General features: G+C 36.3%; 2 protein-coding genes across 10 annotated transcripts in view; one reads left to right on the forward strand and one right to left on the reverse strand.

Annotated features, from left to right (window-relative positions):
- The window catches only part of LOC144978487 (vinculin-like), an 88,284-nt gene that overhangs the window by 47,521 nt on the left and 13,263 nt on the right, over positions 1 to 27,500 (reverse strand). For all 9 annotated transcript variants that reach the window (XM_078924642.1, XM_078924640.1, XM_078924643.1 and 6 more), the window contains exons 2-13: positions 24,878 to 24,985; positions 22,999 to 23,170; positions 21,783 to 21,928; positions 20,681 to 20,849; positions 19,016 to 19,167; positions 17,373 to 17,445; positions 16,034 to 16,182; positions 14,768 to 14,960; positions 12,265 to 12,410; positions 10,414 to 10,506; positions 9,060 to 9,129; positions 7,365 to 7,516 (exon numbers count right to left, since the gene is read on the reverse strand). In XM_078924642.1, the coding sequence (XP_078780768.1) occupies positions 7,365 to 7,516; positions 9,060 to 9,129; positions 10,414 to 10,506; positions 12,265 to 12,410; positions 14,768 to 14,960; positions 16,034 to 16,182; positions 17,373 to 17,445; positions 19,016 to 19,167; positions 20,681 to 20,849; positions 21,783 to 21,928; positions 22,999 to 23,170; positions 24,878 to 24,985 (1,623 nt within the window). The remainder of the gene's footprint in view (positions 1 to 7,364; positions 7,517 to 9,059; positions 9,130 to 10,413; positions 10,507 to 12,264; positions 12,411 to 14,767; positions 14,961 to 16,033; positions 16,183 to 17,372; positions 17,446 to 19,015; positions 19,168 to 20,680; positions 20,850 to 21,782; positions 21,929 to 22,998; positions 23,171 to 24,877; positions 24,986 to 27,500) is intronic.
- On the forward strand, positions 724 to 4,943 carry LOC144978489 (uncharacterized). The gene is made up of 2 exons (XM_078924645.1): positions 724 to 925; positions 3,602 to 4,943. Exon 2 carries the CDS (start codon positions 3,653 to 3,655, stop codon positions 4,373 to 4,375), a length of 723 nt encoding a protein of 240 aa, XP_078780771.1. The 5' UTR covers positions 724 to 925; positions 3,602 to 3,652; the 3' UTR covers positions 4,376 to 4,943.

Consider the following 27,500-nt stretch of genomic DNA (forward strand, 5'->3'; position numbering starts at 1 on the left):
CAAAAATAGACTTTTCTTACTCAAACAAAAAAGTAACAAGTGCATTCTATACAGAATGTTGTTCAGCAAAATGAGCTCTACTACACAGCGTTTAGTATTTATAGCTGTAACCAAAGCATTTCTTTAAATGTTGTAATCTACAAGAGAAATCAGAAAGAGAAAACTTGGTTGTGTCGTGTGGAATAATAATAATAATAATAATAGATCTTTATTGGCCATAAATATGGCAATTTGTCATTTAGTTACACTTGTTATAACGTTAAACGATAACTGTAACATTGAACAGATGTCTCTCTCTCTCTCTCTCTCTCTCTCTCTCTCTCTCTCTCTCTCTCTCTCTCTCTCTCTCTCTCTCTCTCTCTCTCTCTCTCTCTCTCTCTCTCTCTCTCTCTCTCTCTGACGATTTTCCTATGGTCAGTAAGGAGATGGTTAAACAATAAGGACATTAGGACGACGCCAAATTGCTTAATTTTGTGAGAAATGTGAGCGGCGAGCTATTGTGCTATTAAGGACAATGATAGTCCCGTCCCTGCCATCCAAAATTATTTTATTATCTCTGACCTTTCCAGCAACAATATATATTTATTTAAAATTAGACATACTCCGTCGCTAAAAGTCACGATTTTTTCACCACCGCATTCATTATCACTATCATCATCCGTTTACTATTGTAATAATAATAATAATAATAATAATAATAATAATAATAATAATAATAATAATAATAATGATAATTTTCCTTGATGTTACAGGAACATCGTAGGGGAAAGGGCGAGGGGTGAGTCGTTGAAATAAGCGTCTATAAAACCGTGTAAGAACACGACTTGTACTTTCGTACACTGGACAACAACGGTGCCGATCACGGACTTGTTAGGACTTTGTATTTATTAAAAAGACGAGGAATCGGAGGACGAGGACTGATTGGGTAACGTATTCTTACTTATTAACTAGTTAACCCTCTCCTTACCAACTATAGGAAAGTCGTCACATTCGTTACGATACAACCAACATTTTTCTTATTCAAATTTCTTTTGTACATCATAAAATCTAAAGAAAATGAACAGTATGTTGTAGAGTATGTTTTGCTAAAGAAATTATGTATGGCAAGAAATTTACTGCTATTGTGTTTGAGTAATAAAAATATAAATTTTTGTGTTAGTTGGGTGTGAAGTTTTGGGGGAAATCCTGAAAACGGCTGGTAAGGAGAGAGTTAACTGCCGTGCTCTGGAAAAAAATGTATTTAAAATTTTGTAAGAAAACGTGGCCTTCAAATATCGAATAATGATTTAAACGGCCCTCGTCTTGGCAAGAGCTCTCAAACCTGGGACTTCGCCGAAGTGCCATACAAAGCAGGCAGAAGAATAACAGAAAAAAAAAAAAAATAAATAAAACATCACAAAAATATCTGTGTAACCCGACCGGTACTGTTTCATACATACTATATCTTTGAAGATGTTTTTTTTATCTTACACCACAGTACCTGTTTTCCTAATTATTCACTTATTTAAATTTGGGTACGTTAAAGCCATGTCGGAATGATCTGGGCGCGGGAAACGGAGTTTAAAATCAAAATAGGTATTCACCGTAAGGAAATGTGGTTTAAATGTTCTTTTTAAAAATCTTATTATTATTTACCTTTTGTGTATGTGTGTATGTATGTATGTATGTATGTATGTATGTATGTATGTATGTATGTATGTATGTATGTATGTATGTATGTATGTGTGTGTGTGTATGTGTGTGTGTGTGTGTGTGTGTGTGTGAAGCTTAAGAACCAAAACATACGCTCCTCTAAAAGTAACATCTTTAAGATTGAGTTTTAAATTAAAGTATCAGGTACAAGACGACATAATAAAGTTTTAAAAAGATCGGCACAATTGCGGATTGGAGGTCTTATGGTATGACACTTGGCTTCTGACCTGTACGTCTCTTGATCGGATGCGGGCAGCGCAAAGTTGAGTCATTGGAGAAGGTCCTTTACTCATATTATCGCAAAGTACTCGGAAGTATAAAATCGAGTACCTGGTTGGTAACAGCGTTGTCTCTGTCGACAAAAAAATGGCATATCGCCTTACAGACAATAGGTCTATTTCTACATGCTAAGTGGCCTGGGGCCTCTTGTAAAACCGCTCTGAGCAAATTTAGTGGATAATGCGATATGTAAACGCACACGTGTTTTGTGTTTTTGTTCTCCTCCAATGGCACAGATTTAAAAGACAGGGGTCGACGTGGTAAAATTGTATAGAGGGAACGAAAGTGACGTCACTCAGCTCATTGTTATTATTTTTAGCCAGTCATGTGTATGGGTAGTTCTTACTAAATTGTATAAATCAGATTATAAACGTTTAAGGTTTTACATAATTTTGTGTCATCATCATAGCTTGTCGCTCCAACGCCGAACCCACTCCACTCCAGACTCTTATGTCATGATATATATATCAGTGCAGTTGGGCCCGTCCTGGCATTCTCTAAGTATGTGATCCATCGTCTTCTTTGGGCATCCACATGTAAACAAGCTGGTCTCGGCCAGCCCCCACTTTTTCATGCTTCCAGCTGTTCTTCCAAGTTTTGCCCGTGCTCTGTTTAGTATTACCCTTTCATTCCTGGGAAACTTAATTCCGAAGGGCAGTTCTTCTTTCGGATCTTCGACGGCTTCATTTGCGTGATTGTCCCGCTCCTTCCATGTGGAAAGTCTCTAACTATACAGCTGCATGGTCAGGGTTGATGCTGTCTTCAGTCACAAAGCTCTTTCTGGACATGTAGCAAGCGTCCACGCCGCGTGCCTAGAATCCCTCGCTGGAGACGGATTGCTACAACACGCACAACACCAAAAACACACTTCTGTGATCAGGGTGGTTTAAAAGGATAATTTTTGGTGTATTGGTACGTTAGATCCGACTGGCGGATGTTGTATCTCTTGACATTTTCCATCAGTAACAAGTCTGGTTTGATTTGTTTTAGAAATTTGTCATGAATGATGTGAGTAAATAATACTAGTTTAGATTTATGTATTTGCGATTGTCAAAATCAGGCAATCATCTGGATGACATTCCCTTTTCCACCCCCCCCCCCCCCCCCCCCCCCCTCCCTCCCCCCCAAACCTCTTGTGACCCGTGTCGTCGATGACCTTCTGCAAAATGTTGATGTCATATTCAGTGTCTATACAAGAAACATGAGTACCTGACTACAGTCAGTCACGGAAATCTTAAGAGTGTTAATGCAATAAAAAAAATTTTTTTTAATACGTCTAAGAGGAGACTGATATTTTATGAAATAGAAATATGGTTCCATATAGCCTGCTGGATAAATTAAATAAACGTTGTGAAGCACACTAAAGTAAGGTAAATTGATAGAAATGCGCTATATAAATGTTCATAATTATTGTATTTGAATTGTTTTTACTATAAATTCATTTTTCAGCATTTACTCTACCCTAAAATAACACCACATTGTGGTTGTGCGCCACAATTATTAAATATTAAATATTTTATACCACTAAATATCCTAAAATAAAGTAAAATTGTTGAAGAAAAGGTTGGGAAGAGTGAGAAAAAAAAGAAAAATATCAAATATTTACTCCATGTTATCCTTCATCTTTCAGGTCTATTTTTTTTTGTTCATCTTCAACAAGTATCAACAACTAAATTCAGCGATGGCAAAGCTCATTGGATCACCTCGCATTTTTACAGTGCTTTTAGTTCTACACTTGTTTTCTATCGTAAATGCTTTCAACAGTAGATGGGGCTCGACATCTGTTGGAGGAGGATCATCGTGGGGCAGTGGTGGTTCAGGTCCTTCCTGGAGCAATTCAAACACAGGACCATCATGGCGCAATAGTGGTGCAAGTTCTTCTTGGAGCAAACCAAACACAGGATCATCCTGGGGCAGTAGTGGTTCAGGCTCCTCTTGGAACAGCGGCATAGGAAGTGGCTCTATTTCTATAGATACAGATGACTTTTTCAAGAACACTGGGTCCTCTTCCGGCAACCCTTTCAGAAATATTGAGACCCCTTCTCGTAATGTTCACAGCAATATTGACTTGAATACTGATGATGTCTTCAAGAACTTAGGATCTTCTGCCACTGACTTGCACAAAAATATTGGAGTGTCAACTAACAATGTTTTCAACAATAAAGAGCTTCAGAACAAGTTGACCAAAATGGGGGAGAAGACATTTGAAAATCTGAACAAGAACAACCCCAACTTCAACAACCACAACAACATCTTTGGAAATACTGGTATCGCTGGGGGCATCATCCAACAGTTAAAAACAACAACCGAACCAATTCCAGAAGAAATGAAGAATTTTTACAAGGGCTTAAGTAACAATATCAGATCCTGGACCCTTAAAAATATGTCAGGCAAGAAGAAGTAAGATTGTCCCAAGACCCAGCTCAGCATAATAAAGCAACCTTGAGAGATTTTTTTTCTTTTCTCCCTTAACATAAGTGAATAATTAAAAAAAAAAAAACAAAAAAAAATTGAACAAAATTTGAAAACAAATTGTACTCTCAGAATTATTTTTGTTTTGTTTTTTGTTTTTTTGGTCTTTTTTTTTTTAATCCCAGAAAAAGAATAAGAAAGGGCAATCATTTCAAACGATCAATGTAGACGTGATGAAAATAGTAAATAGATACAAAGAGGGAAGGGGACGGGGATCTATATAAACCAGATTGATATGAAATAAAATATTCTATAGTAATTCAAAAATAAAAGTTATTTCTAATTGGTTAAAAAGGGAAATAACCTAATCATTGCCTACAGCTTCATCATTCATCGCTTGCAATTTAGCCATTTACTTCAGAGTTTTCCTTACTTTTGATCACTTGCAGAAAATAATATTTTACAATGCTTACTGATCTCTTTCTTGTTTTCTTTATTCAACTTTCTTTATTTTTTAATCTTTTTTTTCAGTCAAAATAAATAAAATATTCTCAAATGAATTGCCTTGTTTCTATTTATCATTCCCAGTTCTTTCCTTGATTTTATCATTATTTACTAATTGTGACTGATCATCTCAATTCAGTATTATGTGAACATGCCAAAATAGTGAATTTAAAGTTAAATCACAAACGAGTTCCAGGACAAGGGAGGTAATCACATCATTTGGATGGACGACGCTGTCTCGCCCTCCTTATACCAGTAACATGAATTTTTTGTTTTTCAAACATGAAGAAATCATTTTTTCTATTTTCATCTCACAAAAACATATGAACACCAAAAGTCTCCTATTTTTGACAATGAGTTGAATTTCAGGATTAAAATAGTCCTGACATGATACAGTTTTGATGGCATGGGTCACATTTACTATTAGAAACAGGGCCAGGGGTAGAAATTTGCATCTTTGCTTGGAGCAAGGATTATGAATCTAATCAATTCAAGTTTTTTTAAAAAAACATTTTCCTCAGCCACTGCCTTTCCTCCATGACAGTGTGGCTCAGCGGTACAGTCTTGACTATGTACCCGACAGGTACCGAGTTCGATCACGCCGCTGCGCTGTGTTGGTCTTGAGCAAGTCACCTCGCCCTAGCTCAATTTGCAGTGCTGCACTGCGGCTGATGCCTGGGTTATTCCAGTCTTCCCTTGAAAGAGAGCCTAGAGACAAATTTTTCCCCTATGGGATGCATAAAGGGAATTTTATTTTTATTTTATTTATTTTATGATTACAGTGGAATCCCGATAAAGCCAACACCGCTGGACCAGAAAGATTGGTTGACTTTAAAGCAAGGCTGACTTTATCCAATTTCAAAGGAAAACACACTTAGAGAACAGAAAGTTAGGGAACAACAACAGGTGCTGACTTTAAGCAGAAGTTGTCTTAATGGGGATTCCACAGTAGAAATGAGAGCCAACAACTGCATGTTATCCTTTGAACGGGACGTAAGTCCAATGGTAAAGTACTTTCCACCTTCTCCCGTTTGACCCAACTACCTAATAATAGCTCGTTGGTAATATTTTGCCAAAACAAGAGCAACCAATGAAAGCTATGGATCTAAATCTTGCAGTGATAAATAAAATAAGAAAACCAAAGCTTTGAAATTTCATAGCTGATTAGAGGTTAAGGTAGCATCCCACTTTCTTCCCTATTTTTTTTTTCCTTTCTTATCCTTTTCGTTTTGTATTTGGGGGAGGATTCTTTGTTGTTGTTGCTGTTGTTGTTGTTGTTGTTGTTGTTGTTGTTGTTGTTGCTGTTGTTTGCTTTTCATTTTTCTTTTCTTTCTTTTTTCTTCTTTGTTTGTTTTGTTGGATTATTCTTATTGTTGTCTTATTTTGTTCTTTGTTTGTTTATTGTTTCTTTTTCTTTTCCTACACTTGTCAACAATAACAATTCCTGATTTGTGAGCCCTCCTTGTAATCTCCATGATCACAAGGCCTGTTGAGTCATCATTCTGTTGCATTAACTCTTTCAGCGCCACTGGCCACACTGTGCGGATAGAGCAGAATCTGTTCTACTGGCCAATGGCCACACAGTGAAGTCGGTCTTGAAAGGCAAAAACAATGATGTAATCCAATTCTACTTTCTACAAAAGTACTATAAATTGAACCAATGGTATCATTTCTTCCATCAGAACATTCAATTGTGGGTATTTTAATTGAGATTTTGCACCGAATTTGAATGTCGCTTTGTCTTAGCTTGTCATTCTCATGCTGCCTCGATCAGGTGTCAGCCATTTTGTGACGGAAATGCGAATATAGCCTCAGTGCTGAAAGAGTTAAACAGATAGTACCAATTGCTTGGCTGGTCTAAACGGTCCAGCTATCCACCAACTTCTGGTGGACGGGATTATCAGATATTCCTTTAAAAGCCTGACTCAGCTCTCATTTGAAATTCACATATCCTGCTTCTAAGTCAAGAACCTAACCAATTGCACTTTCGGAACCCCAAAGACTATCAGTACATACAATGAAAATCAGTCTATCTTGGAAGACTGATAGCCAAAGTCTTTGAAAACATTGCCCTAGAATGGTAAGTGTGTTTAAACAGTTATTCAAGTCTATTCCATTTTCAACTCTTTACCCCTTATGTTGTTTGATCATGGATCGAGAGAAAGAAAAAAATTCTTCCATCATTTATCTTATCCCAAGTTCAGTATTCATCCTTAGTTCCATTATTGTTGTTATACAATAATAAGAGAGAGCAGAATAACCAAATAAATAAATAAGTAAATAGATAAATAGATTGACATATAAATCAATAAACATGTGAATAAATGAATACATGAATGCTTACATAAACGAATGAATGAACATACAAAAGATTGAATGAATGAATGAATGAATGAATGAATGAATGAATGAATGAATGAATGAATGAATGAATGAATGAATGAATGAATGAATGAATGAATGAAATTTAGTCTCACCTGGTTGGACTTTTTCAAGATGGCCTCCACAGTCTGCTTGTTTCTGCATCCTCCAGCTGTGGCCACAGAATTGGCAGTGTCAGACAGCCTTGTAGCATGGGCTTCAAAATCACGCACCCTATCCTCAAAATTTGCTTCCCTGTGGGGTGTGCCTTCAGTGGAATGAAAGTGAAAAGGATAAGAAACATAACCATTCAATAGGCTTCAACAGTCATGACGTCACTTCCCTCCTAATGACGCATAGTAACTTAGTAACTGGTTCTAAATTATCAGAACAATGGTGGATGCCCTGATGAAATACTTCTCCGCCGAGCATAAAAGTGTATCCAGAGGAGAAAAACATTATAATTCTGATCATGTTTTGACTTTTATCCATTCTGATCACATGACATCTGAAAAAGTTCTTGTCAGCATGAAGAATAAAATGTACAGATTTTCTTTGTTTAGAACCAAGCTGCTCGTTGCTGGGCGGACGTGACATCAGACTATTGAATCCTATTGTGATGAAAATATGAACATAGATCAAGAACGATACTCAGGCTGTGTAACCCATAGAGCCCAAGTATATCCTTGTTTCTATGGTGATTAAAAAATAGCTGCATCCCTGACAACAGGACTATGTGGCTATGTGGTCTAGTGGTATGACATTCGCTTTCGGATCGGAAGGTCCTGGTGTCAAGCCTCGCTCGGCGCATAGTTGAGTCCTTGGAAAAGGCTCTTTACTCACATTCTCTCATTGTACTCAGGTGTAAAATGAGTACCTGACCATAAACAGCGTTGTCTCTGTCCGAAAAAAATTGTAATATCGCCTAACAGGCGTCACGTCTCATCCTACATGTTACCTGTTGCTGTTGGTCAGGGACCCTTTGTAAAGCGCTTTGAGCACGTTTAGTGGATATTGCGCTATATAAAAAGCTCAAAGCTCAGGACTTAAGTCTATCGAAAATTATTTTCCATCAGATCTAACAAGACCTAGCTATCCAATTACTGCTGGGTGGACAGAGGATACTGCCTTCCTAAGGTCTTAACATGATGTGTCTTGTCCCTGGCTTAAACTAACAGACTTAATTTGGACCGCATTGCTACACCACTAAACATACAAATGCAATAATAATTCTAATAAAAGCTCTCTTACTTGTAAGTAAATGTGCAGTATTTTTATTTCGTAATTTTTTTCATTTTCAGCATAAATAAAAAAGAAAATCCTTAAATTAATTAAACTCAGACAACTTACAACGTATTGTACAACATCTCCATAAGTTTTAATGTGTCATTTAATCATTATATTGATAATCTTTCACGGCGGAGATGGATTATTTTTTAAGTGAGCAATCCAATCCAATACTGTCAATTTTTCCAGAAGCTCAGTGACACAATGTATTGTCTTGTAATGTTCAGCTCACGTAGATGACAGTGATCACAAAACTACTGGCCCCAGCATTATGTCCTTAGGTAAGGCCAATTCATATGTGACTGAGCACCTGACTATAGCCAGTGATTGTATGAGTGTTGCTGCAAAAAGAATCCTTATAGGTGATTTATTGCATGAAAAAGAAATTTGGTTCCGTATGGACTGTTGGGGAAACAAATGAAGCATTATGTAGCACATTGCTCAACGTGAATTTGTGAAACTTCCCAAAAGTAAATTAACAATTAATGTCATATAAAATAATAAAACCAATGTTATTTCTATACCTTGAGGTACCGCTGCTGCTTCACTCAGTCTTTTTAAGGGACTCAAGGGGTCAATGAAGTCCTCAGCCACCTAATAACACAGGAGGGAGGGGGGTAGAGATAGAGAGAGAGAGAGAAAAAAAAATATTACAAAACCATCAAAATGGAAAGCAATTCATTTTAAAAATGTAACCAAAATCCCAATTGTCAAAAATGTAGCTCTAGAAAATGTGTGTATCCCATCAACCTGGAACAACTACAAAAGACGTCTAACTTCTATATCTTGGGAAAAGACCTAAGGGCGCAGGTGGTTGCTGGTTCAGGTAAGTAAGTGTATCATAATATCAGACTCATGCTGTAAAATACACATTAAGAAATTATAAGAAAAAAATCCAGAGATAGACTGCATGATTCGCTAGAACTCAGGTGGTCGCTGGTTCAGTTAAGTAAGTGTATCATATCAGACTCATGCTGTAAAATACACATTAAGAAATTAGAAGAGCATAATTTGCCAACTAATTGTAAATCCAAAGATCAGGTGTGTGTCCCACAAGCTTTGGACCAACTAGGATGGCAACCATTAACTCTCTCCTCTCTCTTTACCAGCCACTTTCATGATTTTTCAAGAAGAGTCCTACCCAAAGAATACAAAAATAGATTTTTGTAGCTCAATCCAAAGAGATGTAGGCATGCATTGTGTAAAATTTCGTTTAGAAAAAAAATATGTTTATTACCACACAGTGTCTTCAAATATTTTGATGATGTTAATGAGATCTCAATTTAAAAAAAAAAAGAAAATAGATGGTGATGTCATAACGAATGCAACGATTTTCCTCTTCTTGCTGGTAAGGAGAGGGTTAGAAGGCCACAGAAAATGGGCCAGGCTGAGTCTCTTTTTCACGACCACTGGAGTTAATCTGAATATCCCTATCTACACATTGTAGAGCAACTACACATCCAGACACAGCAACAGCTATAAATTCATACAAAGACACACAAGACAAAGATCTGGAAAAGTGTGTCTGAAACAGTGCCAGACAAAGCAAAGAATAAAAATACAAGAAACAAAATCAGCCTGCGTTGAGTCAATTAAAGTCATCTCTTTCCAGGACATTTAGAATGTTTATATTTAATGACAGGTATAAACACACAAACACAAAAAAAAAAGAGAGAGAGAGAGAGAGAGAGAGAGAGAGAGAGAGAGAGAGAGAGAGAGAGAGAGAGGGGATAGAGAGAGGGGAGAGAGAGAGAGAAAGAGAGAGAGAGAGAAGAGAGAGAGAGAGAGAGAGAGAGGATAGAGAGAGGGGAGAGAGAGAGAGAGAGAGAGTGAGAGAGAGAGAGAGAGAAAGAGAGAAAAATAGTAGGGGCTACCCACTTGAGTAACTAGAGCATCCTGAATCTTAGTTTTAAGATGGGCGAGTTTCTCTGACAGATTCCTGGCAATGGCTTTGGCCTGGGGGGTGTTGCCCTGGACAAAAAATAGAATGTGATAAAGGAAATTCAATAGAGACCACTGCATTTTTTTTTTTTTTAGAAGGCAAATTGTAAAAAGAAATTGTCCATCTGGCAAAGCAAAAGAGAGAAGAAAAAAAACGCATATGTAAAAAGCTTCATGGCTCATTGGTGTGAGAATGTTTCTTTTTTCTTTGGGTTTTGTTTGGGGTTTTTTTCTTGGAAGACTTCCACCAAAGACCACAGAAAATTCTCATTTTACCCCAGAACTATCACAGATCGGAACAATTTAACGCAGGAAGTTATATCTGCACCCACTTTAGATTTATTTTCAGAGCTTCTAGATCACTGCTGAATTTTTGCCTTAATGTTATTGTCCATGTCAAAATCTTCATGAGTGAAGGTGGGCATTAAAGGAAGATTCAGATTCAGATGTATTAAATTTAAATTTGAAATCAACCAAAATACCTAAGAGTTATAATAACATTTTAAAACATAGAAATGTGAAATATCATTAATTCTAACAAGTTACCTTTATTACAAAAATACAATGCAATTTTAGTTAACAATGTAATTTCACTTTTCTACACTTTTAAAAGTTTTCATTACAGTGCAGTCCTGATAATTCGAATTGGGTGGGAAAAGCAAATGACTTCTATTTATCAGAATTCGATTTGTCTCCAAACAAGGGAAATAACTAAACCTGACTCCAGGTATCAGGGTTATATTACTCAGTTAGTAGTTAACACTGCATGCTGTGTAGGCCCTCTACCTCTAGATCTAGATCCATCGATCAATAAAGAAAGACAGCACAGTAGAGAAAGAGAAACGCGTGGAGTGGGGTGTGGCCTATGATTGTTCGTGTCGTGTATTGGTCAGCTTGTGGTTATCACTGTGTGTTAGATCTATTTATAACCAACCCCCTTTGTTAGCCAGCGGCCAGCAGACCACAAGTTAGTCTTAGTGATGAGAGCGCGAGAAGGAGAGAGGGATGACGCGAGACAGCTGGTCAATTTGGAGAAAGAAGAGAGAGGGCGGGTGGGACGGAGAGAGAACAACACGCCATTACATGCCTCAGGGGTCCAGTTATTATTATTATTATTATTAGTCAGCTCAGTCATTAAAACGTGTGGGAGGGTGGATACGGAGAACAGGCAGTTCGTTATGACCTTCCAGAGTTGTTTTTTTTAGTGATGGGCAAGCACTTGCACTTCCAATAAAGAGAATAACGACTGTTCGAATTCGAATTAACCATGAATATTTTATATAGAAAAAGAAGAAAATAATTCATTACATCGTATTTTCTTCGATTTAAAAGAAATTCGGTTAATCAGATTTCGAATTATCTGGACTGGACTGTAAATGAGAGTGGGGTGATTAGTGTCTATTTTTTATGTCTTACTAACCTTCAACAGTTCAAATCTCATATAAAAATTCTGAAACATGAGTTCTCACATTATTGCTCAATAAGGTCCAATGGTTTATTTATTATGGGTATGTTTTTTAATGTCTTCTTTCTAAATTGGTCATCCAGTATATTAAATCTTATTTTTTTAATTTGATATATCGAGTGGCCAAAATAAAAAGTTGTATGGTACAAAACATAGACATCTTCAGTTTTTAAAAAGAAAACATTTGCTTTAAGATAGTTAAGGTACATCAAATGCCAAATGATCATTACATTAGCATTATGACCATTGTTATAGCATTGTTACAGCAATCTTCAAAGATAAAAATGTCGACATTTATTGGTCCACTTTTCAACTAAACTCACCATTCCTTTATGAGTTAAGTCTGCCAGCTGATTGGTCAGGATTTCTGCATCGTCACAGAGCCGCAATAGCTCTTTTCTCTGAGGACCTGTACAACAATTGGCCACCATACGTCCCTCGTTGACAACCATTCGAGTGGCAGCTTCACCTATATACAGGGGGGAAAACAACTGAATGTTATATTCAATTTTTTTTTTAAAAACAAAAACAAAAAAAAGAATGAAAGAACAAAGATGAAATTATGATCGATCTCCTCAAAATGTATTATGTGAGGATGGTTTAAAAGAGAAAGTTGAATACTTCGCAAGAAATATGAGACTTGTTATAAGATTTTTGTATTCTTACTGGGGAGAAAGTCGTCTAAGGAACTAAAAAATAAAATTTCATATTTATGATCATTTAAACTTTGAATTCACCTTTCATCATCTAGTTGAATGTTACATAATACCTGAAATAAATGATGGGTCACATAAATAATGCATATTTTAGTAGCCTTCATATCTTAGTAGTCCTTCAGAGCCATTGGGTTCATGGAGCCAGAGTTTATCCAGGTTTTCCATAGCGTGTAAAGACTAAATCAATTGCTTGCTAGCCTTTTGAAAAGTTGCTAATCTATCGCAAAAGCACTTTCAACCAGATTCAACAGACCCAGCTACCCAATTTTCAGGCATGGACAACACTTCTTTGCACTAACGGGGCCCCATACAAATTTAACGCCAATCTGCAACAGGATTTAAGGAAAATGAGTGCAAAATGCCATTCCTAGAATGGGGCAGCGTGGCTCAGCGGTACAGTCTTTGCTTCGTACCCGAAAGGTACCGATTTCGATCACCCATCACTGCGCTGTGTGTCCTTGAGCAAGTCACCTCGCCCTAGCTCAATTTGAAGCGCTGCACTGTGGCTGATGCCTGGGTTATTACAGTCTTCCCTTGAAAGGGACCCTATAGCCAAATTTCCCCTATGGGATGAATGAATGGAATTTTATTTTTTTTAATTTTTGTTTATTCAATCCGGATATCTAAAAGCCAATTCAAAACCTATGACTTAATTTCAACCATGTTTTGAGCCAAAGGCCACGTTTCTACACAAGAGCACACAGCATACATGTTTCTCTAGAAAACCATTACAATTTAGTTTCAGGCAACAGGGTAGCAAAATCCAACACCTACCCACTCCTAGCTGTGTCTACGTTTCCAGGTGTTTGTATTCACCAAGGTGACTGAGTTAAAGTGGAGCAGCCGATTCTTCATTGTCAGCCCTTGAATTACGATAAGTGCGGCTATGTGGTCTTGTGGTATGGCACTCGCTTTCGGATCGGAATGTCCTGGGTTCGAGCCTCGCTCTGCGCATAGTTGAGTCCTTGGAAAAGACTCTTTACTCCCATTCTCTCACCGTACTCAGGTGTAAAATGAGTACCTGGCCCTGAACAGCGTTGTCTCTGTCCGAAAAAATTGAATATCACCTAACAGGCGTCATGTCCCGTCCGACGTGTTAAGTGTTGCTGTTGGCCAGGGACCCCTTGAAATGCGCTTTGAGCATGTTTAGTGGATATTGCACTATATAAAAGCTAACTTTTTTATGTGTTATGATTACAATCACTATTATTCTTTAACCTGCACCATAGATCACATCAGTTTTGTAAAGAATGTATTACCAAGAATGTATTACCGAGTATGATGTGGGTAAAAAAAAGTATTGGCTAATAGAAGATTACTTACGCACACTATCACTGCGGTCTTCAATAGAAATATAAGAGCACTGCCCAATTGCATTTTTCTAAGCACAAACAAATGTACCACATACAAAACATATAAATGTCTAAGAAAAATCCTTAAACTCCAAGAAATATTTTGACCCTCGACTAACAGCAATGAACTATGGCAGCGCAAAAAGCAGCTAATAAGAAAGGAAATTCTACAATGTCATTGAAGATGGTTTGGAGATACCCCTCTGAAGCTACTAACAAACACTACCAGACTGAAGCTTAGGGATCCCTAAAAAAAAAAGGGTAAAGAGTAAAACCAATTAACAAACAGGTGACGAGATTAGAAAGCAGAGATACAGAAGAGCACCAATGTCATTGGTAGATGGGAGGTCCTGTCTTCAAAGGCTAAGTAAAAAGAAAAGTAGTCCTACAGTGTCATTAAGCCCATGGAGCTCGAGTTAATCATAGTTTCAATCGAGTGAAATGGACAATAGCAATTGCTTACTACCCTTTGGATAGGATGCGTCTATCGCAAAGCACTTTCTGATGGATCTAACAGACTGGGCTACCCAATCACTGCTGACTGGACAGGGGGTCAGAAATAAATCTCAATTTCACTCGGGTTCGATGTGAAGCAAAATTATAACCATCCGAGCTATTGAGACCCACAAAGGCTAAGTAAGACATGATCAAAAGGCTAGAGTTCAACTGATATTTGGATTGGGTAGGTATTATCCAAGTGGTATTATATAAGTATTAAGTAGGAAAGCTACAAAAAAAAACCAAGTCAGAACTCTCACCTAGTCCTTTGTCATCCATGCCAGTATTAGCCAACCACTGTCTGGCTTGCTCCACTTTACCATCCACTGTTGGGGCTGGTTTACGAATTCCACTACGCTCTGTGTTCATGATGCCTTGGGCAGTTCGGTTTTTGAGTTCCTGAAGTTTGTCCTGGATGCTCCTAGCCAGAGACATGGCATGGGGACTGCTGCCCTGAAATATCAAATACCACAAAGATTTTATTTAAATTACAATATATATGTTTTAATTAACAGAATAAGTTTTCTTCATTGATAAAATTGAAGATTCCATCCCATTTGACTATAGTTATTTATTTCTTTGAGTTTCAAACAGCCACATTTGCATAACAATTAATCTTGAAGCCTATCGGTTGTATTAAATAGCTTAAAAAGATGCTCACCATCCAAATTTCAGAACATAAAAAAAAAGATTTCCATTGCTCATTATTCTAATTTCTAAGAAATAATTCTGAAGATTTTCAATGCTCAATATCCTCTTTACTAAGAAAGCATTTAGAAGATTTTAATTGCTTATTTTTCAAACTTCTAAGAAATTGTATAAGGGATTTCCAATGCTCATTATCCAAATTTCTAAGACTTTCAATGTTCATTGTCCAGACTTCTGAGATATCGTATAGGGTTCATCTTCTGGAAATTTCTCACATATTATCAGTTATACCCAGCATTTCTCTTTACTGAAGAAAAGATCCAGATAGCTCAAGGGTAGAGCACAAACTCACAAGCAAAGACACCGGTATCAAACCCAGGTAAAATCTGTCTTTTTTCGAACCCTTTCTGATTACTCTGTAATTGAGAAGCTGTTAGACTGTCAAACATAATGGAAAGTACTTTGTGATTAATTTGTGTCCTATCAAATGGGTAGCATACAATTTTTACTGTCAAATTGGTACCACAGCGACAAAGAAAAACTAAAACTCTATGTAAATGTGCCTTATGGCTAAGAAGAATTGCTTTTCATTGTGCATGTAGTGTTATTATAAAAAACAATAGTAGATGGCACACATTTCAACAAATTCAAAATACTGTAAGACACATAGTTCGATCTTCAGTTTTCCTTTTTTTTCTAAAAATTTTTACTTCTTTTTTAGACAATTGTGGACACAAAAGTGCCCCTTTGCAACTTATGACACAGATTAAGTTGGAGTCTTTTTCTCATTCATCTAAAGCAATGCACTTCATGTTACAATGTACTAATAATAGATCAGCGGGAGGAAATTGACAAGAAAAATAAAACAAAATATATACCTTTCCTTGTTGCCTGAGTTCAGAGAGAGCATTCAGCATGGATTCAACATCACTTGCACATTTCATGATGCCCTCAGTGTCAGCAGGATTGGTGCATCTGTCAGCAATCTTGCGGGAGTCATCAATTATCTGACGAAGAGCCTTGTCGCCTGATAATTGGACATAAAATATTTATGTTCAGAAATAGAAAATTGGCCTATATTTTCTAATCCTTCATGGCATGACAGTCAATTACAGCTCACAGTTTCTTCCATTATTTACCTGGTGATTATCCGTTCTACCTAGAAAGCAGTAAAAGCAAAATGTGAATGAGTTTCAGAGAGAGCAAGAACAATACTGAAAAACCTCCAATTTACAACGGTAATATAAATAAATTCATAAATTCATAATCTACACGTTATATCAAAGAATAAATCATCACTAACATTCCCACTCTGAGGCTTAGGTTTACAAAGAGAAATTTCTAGGAATTAAAAACAGTTAAACCAAAAATGTCTTAACCAATAAAAAATAAAATCACTTGATAAACTGAAAGCAATTTGAGAATGTGTATGTCTTTGATAATGTTAACAGATGCTTGACAATCCAGAGGCATGATAGTTAATTTCACTTTTCTCTCTCTTAATCTCGTTGTTTTGGTCTTACCTCATTCCAGTCTAACTCCATTATTATTGTTATTTTAATTTGTTGTTTTTTTAATCCAAAGTCTTATCAACTCATTGCCTTAAGAAGATAATCAACAAATGACAAGAATTTTCTTTTCACACCCTTATGCATTCCATGAAGGAATATAGATAATCCATCAAAAAAAGTCTGATGTCAACAGGAATCATCTATGATGTCCAAAGTGAGCAAATTGAGAATTAATAATCTTGCAGAAAGGAGAAAAATAAATGGAACTGCCTGAAGCAGGGTCAAACCCAGGACCTAACCATTCAGCGACTTAGCCCCCCTCCCCCTCCCCCCCCCCCCCCCCCCCCCTACCCACCTACCCCTCCATTTCCTCTAAAAGAAGAGCTTCCACTATTTTTCTTCTTACTAAAATAACGAATATCAAAGAATAATTTGAAAGACTTTGACATCACAGGCTGCATACTACTAACATCAGTCATTAGTATTGTCAAGGAAGATATGCCATAACTGTAATGAAAAGTCTTAGTCTATCTTTTAAATTCAATACATTGAAGGGGCCACTTGGCAATATCAGATAGCTTTTGCATTCACATGAGCTTTCTAATTTTGTCAAGTGAAAGGAACTCATGAGCTGAGAAAACGGTGTAGCAAGACAAGAATAAAGCTCATGGTACTGATAAGAGTACAAACATTTTCTCCAGCTTACCCAGACTTCCAACAAGGGCAGCAGGATCATGGAGAAAATCATTTGCAGACTTCATCTTGCCTTCGATTGCATTCTGGGAAAAGGAAAATAAAGAAGAAAAATGAAATATTATTATTATTATTATTATTATTATTATTATTATTATTATTATTATTATTATTATTATTATTATTATTATTATTATTATTATTATTATTATTATTATTATTATCATTATTATTCCCCAAAAGCTTGGTGAGCATAGTGTCAATCTATCATACTCCTGGAGCGGTCTAATGATAAATGTCAGGTTTTGAAAATAACAAATGAAACGAGGCAAATAAAATCTACTTACAATATTCAAGACAGAAAAAAGTTAAAATCATTTTTGTTTTTTGTTTTCCAAACAGCGCACAATGCTAACATTTTAAGCAATCCTTGTTTCAACACAAAATTTATTACCAACCTTGTTGACATAGATTATTAAATTTAAATGGTTTGGACTAAATAGAATTTCAAACTGGACTGATATTTATATCTAAATATCAATTTTTCAAAAATTAGTTGGTCATTTTACATCTGAGTATGGTGATTGTTTTTTTGTTTTGTTTTTTTGTTGTTTTTTTTTTTTTTTTGTCTTTAAGGGTTTTGTGGCGCTTACAACACATTTAGGCCATATCAACGCTAGTAAAAAGGAAGAAAATGGAATAGTAAAAAGTTCTAGAATTACAAATAAAGTATCCAAGAAAAAGGAAGACAAAGGGGAACTAGTTCAAATAGGGAACAAATGTAGTAGATTCCAAGAGCACAATATCAGTGTACTAAGTTTGAGATCACCTAAATGTCTCATCCTGACACCAGCACAGGTCCCCACTAAGAGGAATACACTCAAATGTTTACGAATCATATTGAGCATGGTGAGAGAATGTGAGCAATGAGCCTTTACCAAGGACAACTTTGTGAGAGGCCAGCAGCAATTCTTGAACCAGGGACCTACAGGTCAGACGACAGGTATCCCCCACAAGACCACAAAGTCGTGTTTTGATTGGTTTGCATCACACAATATAACAGTTTGGTTTTTAAATCTAAATCGTCAGGAGAAAAACTTAATTAGCCAAATTTGGAGCAGCCAAAAATTCTACCCATATCATGTGACCATCACCTCAGATCAGACTTATGTTAGTGTGATTCACATGCTAAATATTTATTTTATGGTTTTAAAATATATGAAACCTGGATTAAGTATATGTTTTATTGTGGACAATGAAAATTATCTTTTAAAATAACAAAATGAAAATTTCAGATTTGCAGTTATCTTAACTTATCAGGTGTCTTAATAGACCATTGGTAGAGCACATACTTCAAACACAAAGGGACTGAGATCAATCCCAGGTGAAGACGAGATTTTTTTTTTCTTACCCCCAGTGATTTGGTAGCTGGGTTGGTAGATCTGATGGAAAGTACTTTGGAATAAACTAGCATTCTATCCAAAAGATAGCAAGCAAATGACATTGTCAGCTTCACGCTATATAAACAGGGATAAACTCCGGCTCCATGGGCCTAACGGCTCTGAAGAACTTTACTTTAAATCACTCATCTAGTTGAACCCAACATTACACTGTTTTGAGACGATCCCAAGGTCTTTTACATTTTCAAATCCTTACCTGTGCTTTCTTCATGACAGTCAAGTCGTCAGCATCCCATTCGTCTTCATCATATGTGGTCAGCTGCAGGACTCGGATGATCTCATGTATTTCATCCGACATTTTACGTACAGTGTAGTCACGGTTGTTACGGGCTTCATTCAAACCTTGACCTGTTGTGGTGACGATAGTGATGATGATGATGATAATAATAATAATAATAATAATAATAATAATAATAATAATAATAATAATAATAATAATAATATAATAATAATAAAAATAATAATAATAATAATAATAATAATAATAATAATAATAATAATAATAATAATAATAATAATAATAATAATAATAATAATAATAATAACAATAATAATAATTAATGGCATTTGTATAGTGTCTTATCAGGATTTCATCAGGCTATAGGCACTTTACATTCGTAAAATGACATTTTTTTTTTTAATTGAACCATAGCAATCTCAATGATGATGATGATGACTTTGGGATCAAGTAAAATCTGTCAAGTTTGGAAGCGTGTTCATTGAACATGACAACAGTTCTGTCCAAATATTTATCACAAAATTAATTTTTTTAAACTATGTAAAACACTCATTCCTAGTTCGTACAATTTAGGATTGGAATCGGCTGGATGACAGTCCGGTCACATGTAAAACTGTGGATGAACACGGGTACTTGTGTCCACCACCCTTGTGTGAGTGATACTCCACTAGGAGGTTTATGCAGTACTTCACAGATACAGATAAAGAATTGCAAGTAACTTTGTTTTGATTTATATTGTCCCGCTTCTTATACTATTTGGTTGAGAGAAAATCAAATCAACATATTTGGAAATTTATGTTTTTTGTTTGTTTGTTTTTGTTTTTAAGGGTTTTACGGCGATTGCAGCACATTTAAGTCATATCAGAACCAGTATAAAGGAAAAGAATTGGATTGTAAAAACATTCTAGATGTATAATTAAAAGGACTTGAGGAAAATGTAAGACAAAGGGGAATGTTTAAAACAGGGAACAGATGTAGATTTCAACAGCACACTATCAGTGTACTTCGTCTGAGATCATCTAAAAGTCTCACCCAGATCCCATTAAGAGGAATACACTCAAATGTTTACAAATCATATGTTTAAAAAAAAATTAAACAAAAAATAACAGTACATAACAGAGATGATTTACAAGGAAAAATTATGATCTCCCAAAACTCTAACTATACATTCCACTGTTTCCTTCTAAGCCAAGGACTCCGGCCACGGTCAGGACAAAACTAAGTAATCTCATTCCAAAGCAAGGACAGAAAGCAGTTGGAAAACAGATACAGGGGAATAGAAGACACAGCAAGTATTGAACCCTGCCCACTATGTTTATGTTTTTTCTGAAACCAGTTGATTATGTCGATATGAATTTTGATAAGAAAAAAAAATTCAAAAATATTCATTCATTTCCATTCATCTATCTAAGCATCATAAGATAAATGCACACATATCATTTGCGTTCCAGCATCAGTCATCCCTAACCCCCCCCCCCCCCCCCCAACTCTGCCAGAGAAAACATGATCAGTGGTGTGACTGGGGCCTAATTTCTGTTCCTGCACTCTTGGCAAAGATAACAAGTAAGTAACTGTTTAGAATACAAATGAGCCTCGTCTGTGTAGAGTTAAGGAGATACAGACCTGACTGAGAAGCAGTGATAAGAATCTTGATGCCACTGATGAGCACTGAGATCAACGCTTTGACTTGCTCCAAGGATCTGACCAGCATCTGACTGTGAACTTGGTGGGTTAGTTCTTTAGATCGACTGTCAACATCTTTGGTCATTTTGGTCAAGACTGGACTGAGATTCTATATGAGGGTTAGGGGTAGAAAAAAATACATGTGAAAATAATAACATTAAATTCTCGTATATTTCATCAGCAAAATGTCACAATCCCTACATCGCAATTACTCAATCACACACACACACACACACACACACATATATATACACACACACACACACACACACACACACACACACACACACACAACACAACACAAACCAGACGCCTATCTTGCTTCTCATATCATCTACTAAATTCGAAACGGATAAGATTTTTAAGATATACAAAGATTCTTTTGCACCATAATCTGTAGTAAGGGGCAAATATATAATTCATTACATGTGATCAATTTCATACATTGTGGGAGCAGTTCATAATGTCATCATGACTCAAATTTTCTCGAAGCACTTGGGGGCCCCCGATAGCTCAGTTGGAAGAGCACTCGCTTCACAAGCAAAGGGACCAAGATCAATCCCGAGTGCAGTTGATATTTTTCTGACCCCCCCTGTCCACCCAGCAGTGAATGGCTAGCTGAATCTGTTAGATTTGGCAGAGAGTACTTTGTGATTAGTGTCCTATCCAAAGGATAGCAAGCAATTGCTATTGTCCATTTCGTGCTATAGAAACCGGGATAAACTCTGGCTCCATGGGCCCAAAGGCTCTGAAGGACTACTTTTTTTAACACTTAATTTAATATTCAGGCACATCTCTGAAAATGTTCTCTTAAAGCTGATTATATTCTACAATGCTTAATATTTCACTATTATATTTTCTCTCTTTTCTTTTTAATCTTTTAAAAATTTCACTGGCAGGCATTTTTTCTGGGGTTTATTTTTAACTTTCAGGAAACTTGATTACTCAACATACCTGAATCGTTCAAAAATTGACTTAGATCTACACAGACTCAACTATAAAAGAAATTTGCTGGCTCGACAATATACCACCGCATACCCACCTTAACAAAAGTGACTAGATCTTCCATTTGATCAACAACCTCGGTGATACCAAGGTAGTCTAGAACATTCTTGCAACCTCTGATAATCTTACGGACTTCAGATTCATCAAAGGCAAGTAACAAGGAAGATGTTCCCTGAAGAATACCTAGAAATGTAGAAATTAATAGAGAATGATCTAAGATATCAGTTTTAAAGAAAAAAAAAGAGAGAGAGAGGGAGAGAGAGAGATAGAGATATATATATATATATATATATATATATATATATATATATATATATATATATATATATATATATATATATAAGAAGAGAGAGAGAGAGAGAGAGAGAGAGAGAGAGAGAGAGAGAGAAGAGAAAGAGAGAGAGAGAGAGAGAGAGAGAGAGAGAGAGAGAGAGAGAGAGAGAGAGAGAGAGAGAGAGAGAGAGAGAGAGAGAGAGAGAGAGAGAGAGAGAGAGAGAGAGGAGAGAGAGAGAGAGAGAGAGAGAGAGAGAGAGAGAGAGAGAGAGAGAGAGAGAGAGAGAGAGAGAGAGAGAGAGAGAGAAGAGAGAGAGAGAGAGAGAGAGAGAGAGAGAGAGAAGAGAGAGAGAGAGAGAGAGAGAGAGAGAGAGAGAGAGAGAGAGAGAGAGAGAGAGAGAGAGAGAGAGAGAGAGAGAGAGAGAGAGAGAGAGAGAGAGAGAGAGAGAGAGAGAGAGAGAGAGAGAGAGAGAGAGAGAGAGAGAGAGAGAGAGAGAGAGAGAGAGAGAGAGAGAGAGAGAGAGAGAGAGAGAGAGAGAGAGAGAGAGAGAGAGAGAGAGAGAGAGAGAGAAGAGAGAGAGAGAGAGAGGAGAGAGAGAGAGAGAGAGAGAGAGAGAGAGAGAGAGAGAGAGAGAGAGGAAGAGAGAAGGAAGAGAGAGAGAGAGAGAGAGAGAGAGAGAGAGAGAGAGAGAGAGAGAGAGAGATGATTGACAAAAAGTATTTTTTTAAAAACTAAATGATTACTTTTTTATTGTCTATTTCATTGATGGTAAATAAAATAAAACAATTCAAAAATATTTTAAATTGTAATATCGCTTAACAGGCGCCATGTCTTGCTCTACATGTTACGCATTGCTGTTGATTGGAGACCCCCTTGTAAAGCACATTTAGTGGATATTGCGCTTTATAAAAGCTCAAGTTTTTTTTTTTAATTCTATTCTCCAACATGTAATCAGACAATGTTATCTGAAAGAACCAACCTCTGGAACCCTCAATTAGTTTTTTCCGGGCAGGCACTGAGAATGGGTCATTGACCAGAAGCTCTGAAGCCTCCATAAGAAAAAGTGATGACTCCTCCACTCTCTTCAGGGCTGGGGGCATGTCCTGTTTCAGGATTTGATCGTCGCTCACGTTTATGGTATCGTAGCCAACCTGAATGGTTAATCAAGAAGAAAAACAAATTAGAATGTGAAGCTAGGAGAATTTTTTTTTAGTGGCATATGTTATGATCAGGTAAAGATACTAAACTGTTTTGGTGAATTATGGAAGCAAAAATACTATGACTAAACCTGCCTAATTAGAATTTTTAAATTCGTAATTTTTAGAGGGAGAGTAAGAGTAGACAAATACATAAAATAAATAATAATATATAAAATTCCCATTATTCATCCCATAGAGGAAATGTGTCTCTAGGGTCTATTCCAAGGGAAGACTGAAATAACCCAGGCGTCAGCTGCAGTGCAGCACAGCAAATTGAGCTAGGGCGAGGTGATTTGCTCAAGGCCACACAGCGCAGCACCGGCAGGTGAATGAACTCTGTACCTTTCGGGTACGAAGCAAAGGCCGTACCGCTGAGCCACGCTGCCATGCCCTCATCAGAATCAGATCACATGTCAAAAGCCTGATAAAAGTATCTTGAAATTTTTCTTTTTGATAAGCATTATTGATTTCAAAGGTGCTTATGCAGTCCTTTAGTTTCCATTTTAAGAGTCTGGTCTTAACATAATGACCCGAGACAGCGGGCTTCCATAATTGATTGACAGATAGATAGAATCTTATTCACAATTACTAACCACCTTCAGGAATCAAAATTTATCATTATGAGTCCCTCTATTTAAAAAAAACAAAAACGTTTCCAGCCAAACAGTGAATGAAGCAGGCTAATAATAAAAAGAAATGAAGCGGTAGGAGTGCCTCGAGACAAAAGAGAATAAATAAAAACTTATTGCAGTTATGGGAATTAAACCTGAGTCCCGACTGAAATGGCACCCTCCACCTGGCTGTAAGAGAGATGCTCTACAATCAACTCCATCTGCCACTCCAATGGAGTATCAGTCAGGTCCTTGGTTGTGATTCTCAGCACTGCACAAAGGTTTTATTATTCTCTATTGCTTTCTGGAACTTCTCTACTCAGTTCATTCCTTTCCGGCAGAAAATCATGCTGTACCCTAGGTATTCCTAAAAGGAAAATATCGACATTCCATGAACCATAATTTAGATTAAACAAGAATCACCCGAATTGTACAAATGAGCGAAATTACCCTAGGCATTCCTTCCTAAAAGGAAAATATCGACATTCCATGAACCATAATTTAGATTAAATAAGAATCCCCCGAATTGTACAAATGAGCTAAATTACCCTAGGCATTCCTTCCTAAAAGGAAAATATTGACATTCCATAAATCATAAATAATTCAAATGGAAACAAGAATCACCCGAGTTGTACAAATGAGCGAAATTACTGGAAGGGGAGGACTAAATATCTTTTATAACGATAAAAAGTAAAAGTGTCAGATGTAGTGTGTTTGACCTGGGACCCCATATCCCAGTTACTGTGTAATATCTTATCCACTCTGCCCCCCTCACACCCTCTTTACCGCCTTAACAAGAAGGTAAAGGAAATAATATCTACCACCTCTCCTCTCCTTAAAAATAAAGAATAGGAGATCCACAACTCACCACCCCTCGCATAAAGGAGATAATCTCTTCCTCTCTCCATCCCCCATCTGACCCCCATCCTTCCTCTCTAAAAAAAAAAAATAGAAAAGAAGGTCATTTCTGACATTTCAATTTTTAAAAAAAAAGAAAAAAGAAAAGAAAAAAAAAGAAAAGAAAAGAAAAGAAAAGAAAAGTAATCACCTTGACCAGGTTGTCAACAGCAGCTTTGACCACTCTGACTGGCTGGTTGAGGTCCGGCATAGCGTTTCCATCTTCTGCTTCTTCATGGAGGATCACAAGACGGGAGACCTGAAAGAACAGACAGAGGTAGAAACTTTTAAACATGTTTCCTACATAAAATAAAATGTGATCCTATGGAGCAAGAATTTATCCCAGTTTCTATGGTGTGAAACAGACAATAGCAATTGCTTGCTACCCTTTGGATAGGATGCTAGTCTATTGCAAACCATTTTTTCCCCAGATCTAACAGAACCTGCTACACAATCACTGCTGGGTGGACAGTGAGGTCAGAAAAATAAATCTCGATTACACCCAGAATTGATCTCTGACCCTCTGCGTGTAAAGTAACTGTTCTACCAACTGAATTATAGGGATCCCCACATAAAATAACGAGTACATTAAAAATTAACAATTGTATATCACTTTATGTTAAAATCTCAAAGAGCTGATAAATGGATGGGATCAATCAAGGACGAGTAGGCTGTCCCATAATTTTTCAAAAGATATATTTAAAGTGGCTATGTAGTCTTGTGGTATGACACTTGCCTTTGGATCAGAAGGGCCAAGGTATGAGTCCCACTTTGAGCAGAGCATAGTTAGTTGAGTCCTTGGAAAAGGATCTTTACTCACATTCTCTCGCTGTATTCACGTGTAAAATGAGTACCTGGTCATTAACAGTGTTGTCTCTGTCTGTAAAAATTGTAATATCACCTCTACAAAGCGTCATGCCTTGTCCTCATTGTTAAATGTTGCTGTAGACTAGTGACAACTTGTAAAGCGCTTTGAGCAAGTTTAGTGGATATTGCGCTATATAAATGCAAGTGTTTTATGTTCACGTTTTCTCAATTTTGGTTTATTTGTTTGCTTGTTTTCAAGTCCCAGCTAAAATATCATGTTTCGTGTCTTTAAAAAATGAATTATGTTTAAGCAAATGAAATCTATTATCATAAATATATATATTTTTTAATAGAGCATCCAAGAAACTTTGTAAAACATTTTTATATTGCGGGATAGTGCCACCACCATCGCCGCCATCACCATCTAAGTAAATTTACTTTAACCAAGAAATGATTTTCTTTTTTTCTTTTTGTAGGAGGGGTGTTGTCTATTTGTCTGTGTGCTTACTTGTTTGTTTGTTTGTTTGTTTACACTTTATTCTTACTCCCGTCCCTCTCTTTTATTTTATCATCTTCATTAATATCTTCTGCTTTTTTGTTGTTTGGATTTTTTTATTTGGTTTTGTTTGTTTTGGGTTCTTTTTGGTTTGATTTTTTGTTTGTTTTTCGTTTGTTTTAATTTTTTGTTACTTTTGTGCGTCTTTCTTTTTTTTTTATTTTTAAAATTTAGTTTTGTTTTTGTTTTTTGTTGTTTTGTTTGATTGTTTGTTTTTTTATGGGATTTTTTTGTTGTTGTTGCTGTTGATTGATTTATTTTTTCTTTTGGTTTTTGTTTTTTCTCTTCTTATATTTTCCAAGTTACTTCTGATACTTGTTGGATTATTTTATAATGTATACATAAACAAACTTCCAGTAGATTTAGGATAAACGAAGGGGCAATTTATCGATAACCGTATAATAGACAGGGTTGATAAAGAGCAGTAATTCACGTAGGAAGCCAACAGCAAGTCAGTGCACTTAATTATTTCCCCTGTGATAACTGCCAAGAGCAGCGAGTACCATAGCCAATTATCTCTTTTCCCCCCTGCAAAACGTATAACATAATATTTCAAAAGATAATATCCATCTCCCTGGCCTTTGCTTATTTGCTTTGCTGGGGGGTGGGGGGGGGGGGGGAGTCCTTTTTTTGTTTTGTTTTCTTTTGTGTTTTTTTGGGGGGTTTTTTGGTGGGGGGGGGGGGGGGGGGGGGGGGGGGGGGGGGAGGGGGGAGGGTTGTTGTTATATTTTACCGCTTTCTTTATTGTGTTTGTTTATTGATTTATTTAGTTATTTATTCAATCCAATCTATTCATTTATTTATCAAATCAATTATGTATATACTTGTTTATTGTTTTTTATTTATATGTTTAATAACTTATTCATTTATGTGTTTGCTTTGTTCTTTTTCTTTTCCTTTTTTTTTTTTAGTTGTTTTGATTTTTTAATATTGGTTTTATCTATTTTTAAATATTTTTTTTTATATTTTTCTTTTGCTTGTTTGTTGGGTTTTGTTTTGTTTCGGGTTTTTTTTTTGTTTTGTTTTGTTTTTGTTTTTTTTGTTTTTTTTGGTTTTTGTTTGTTTGTTGTTTTTTTTGTGCATTTTGCTTTTATTTTTGGTTTTGTTTTGTTTTGTTTTGTCTTGGGTTCGAGGGGGGATTGTTTTGTTTGTGTTTGTGTTTTGTCTTGGTGTTTTTTTGTTTTTTTTTTGTTGTTGTTGTTGTTTTATATTGTGTATCATTGATATCTATCTTCATTGCACATCTATTTGCCAGCCTCAACACCCGAGGCAATCTTTCATTATCTGTTAACGGCCCAATGGTTTGTTGTTTTTTTCTTAAGAAAAAGGAACTCGTTCTAACAAAGAAAAGAGATAAATCTATGAGCGATCTATCCTGAAACAATCGCACATGGAACATCGGCGTCCAAAA

Source organism: Berghia stephanieae, chromosome 8 (genome assembly GCF_034508935.2).
Source record: "Berghia stephanieae isolate SIO BIC M18660-M18661 chromosome 8, UCSD_Bste_1.3, whole genome shotgun sequence".
In the NCBI taxonomy this organism is placed as follows: Eukaryota; Metazoa; Mollusca; class Gastropoda; order Nudibranchia; family Aeolidiidae; genus Berghia; species Berghia stephanieae.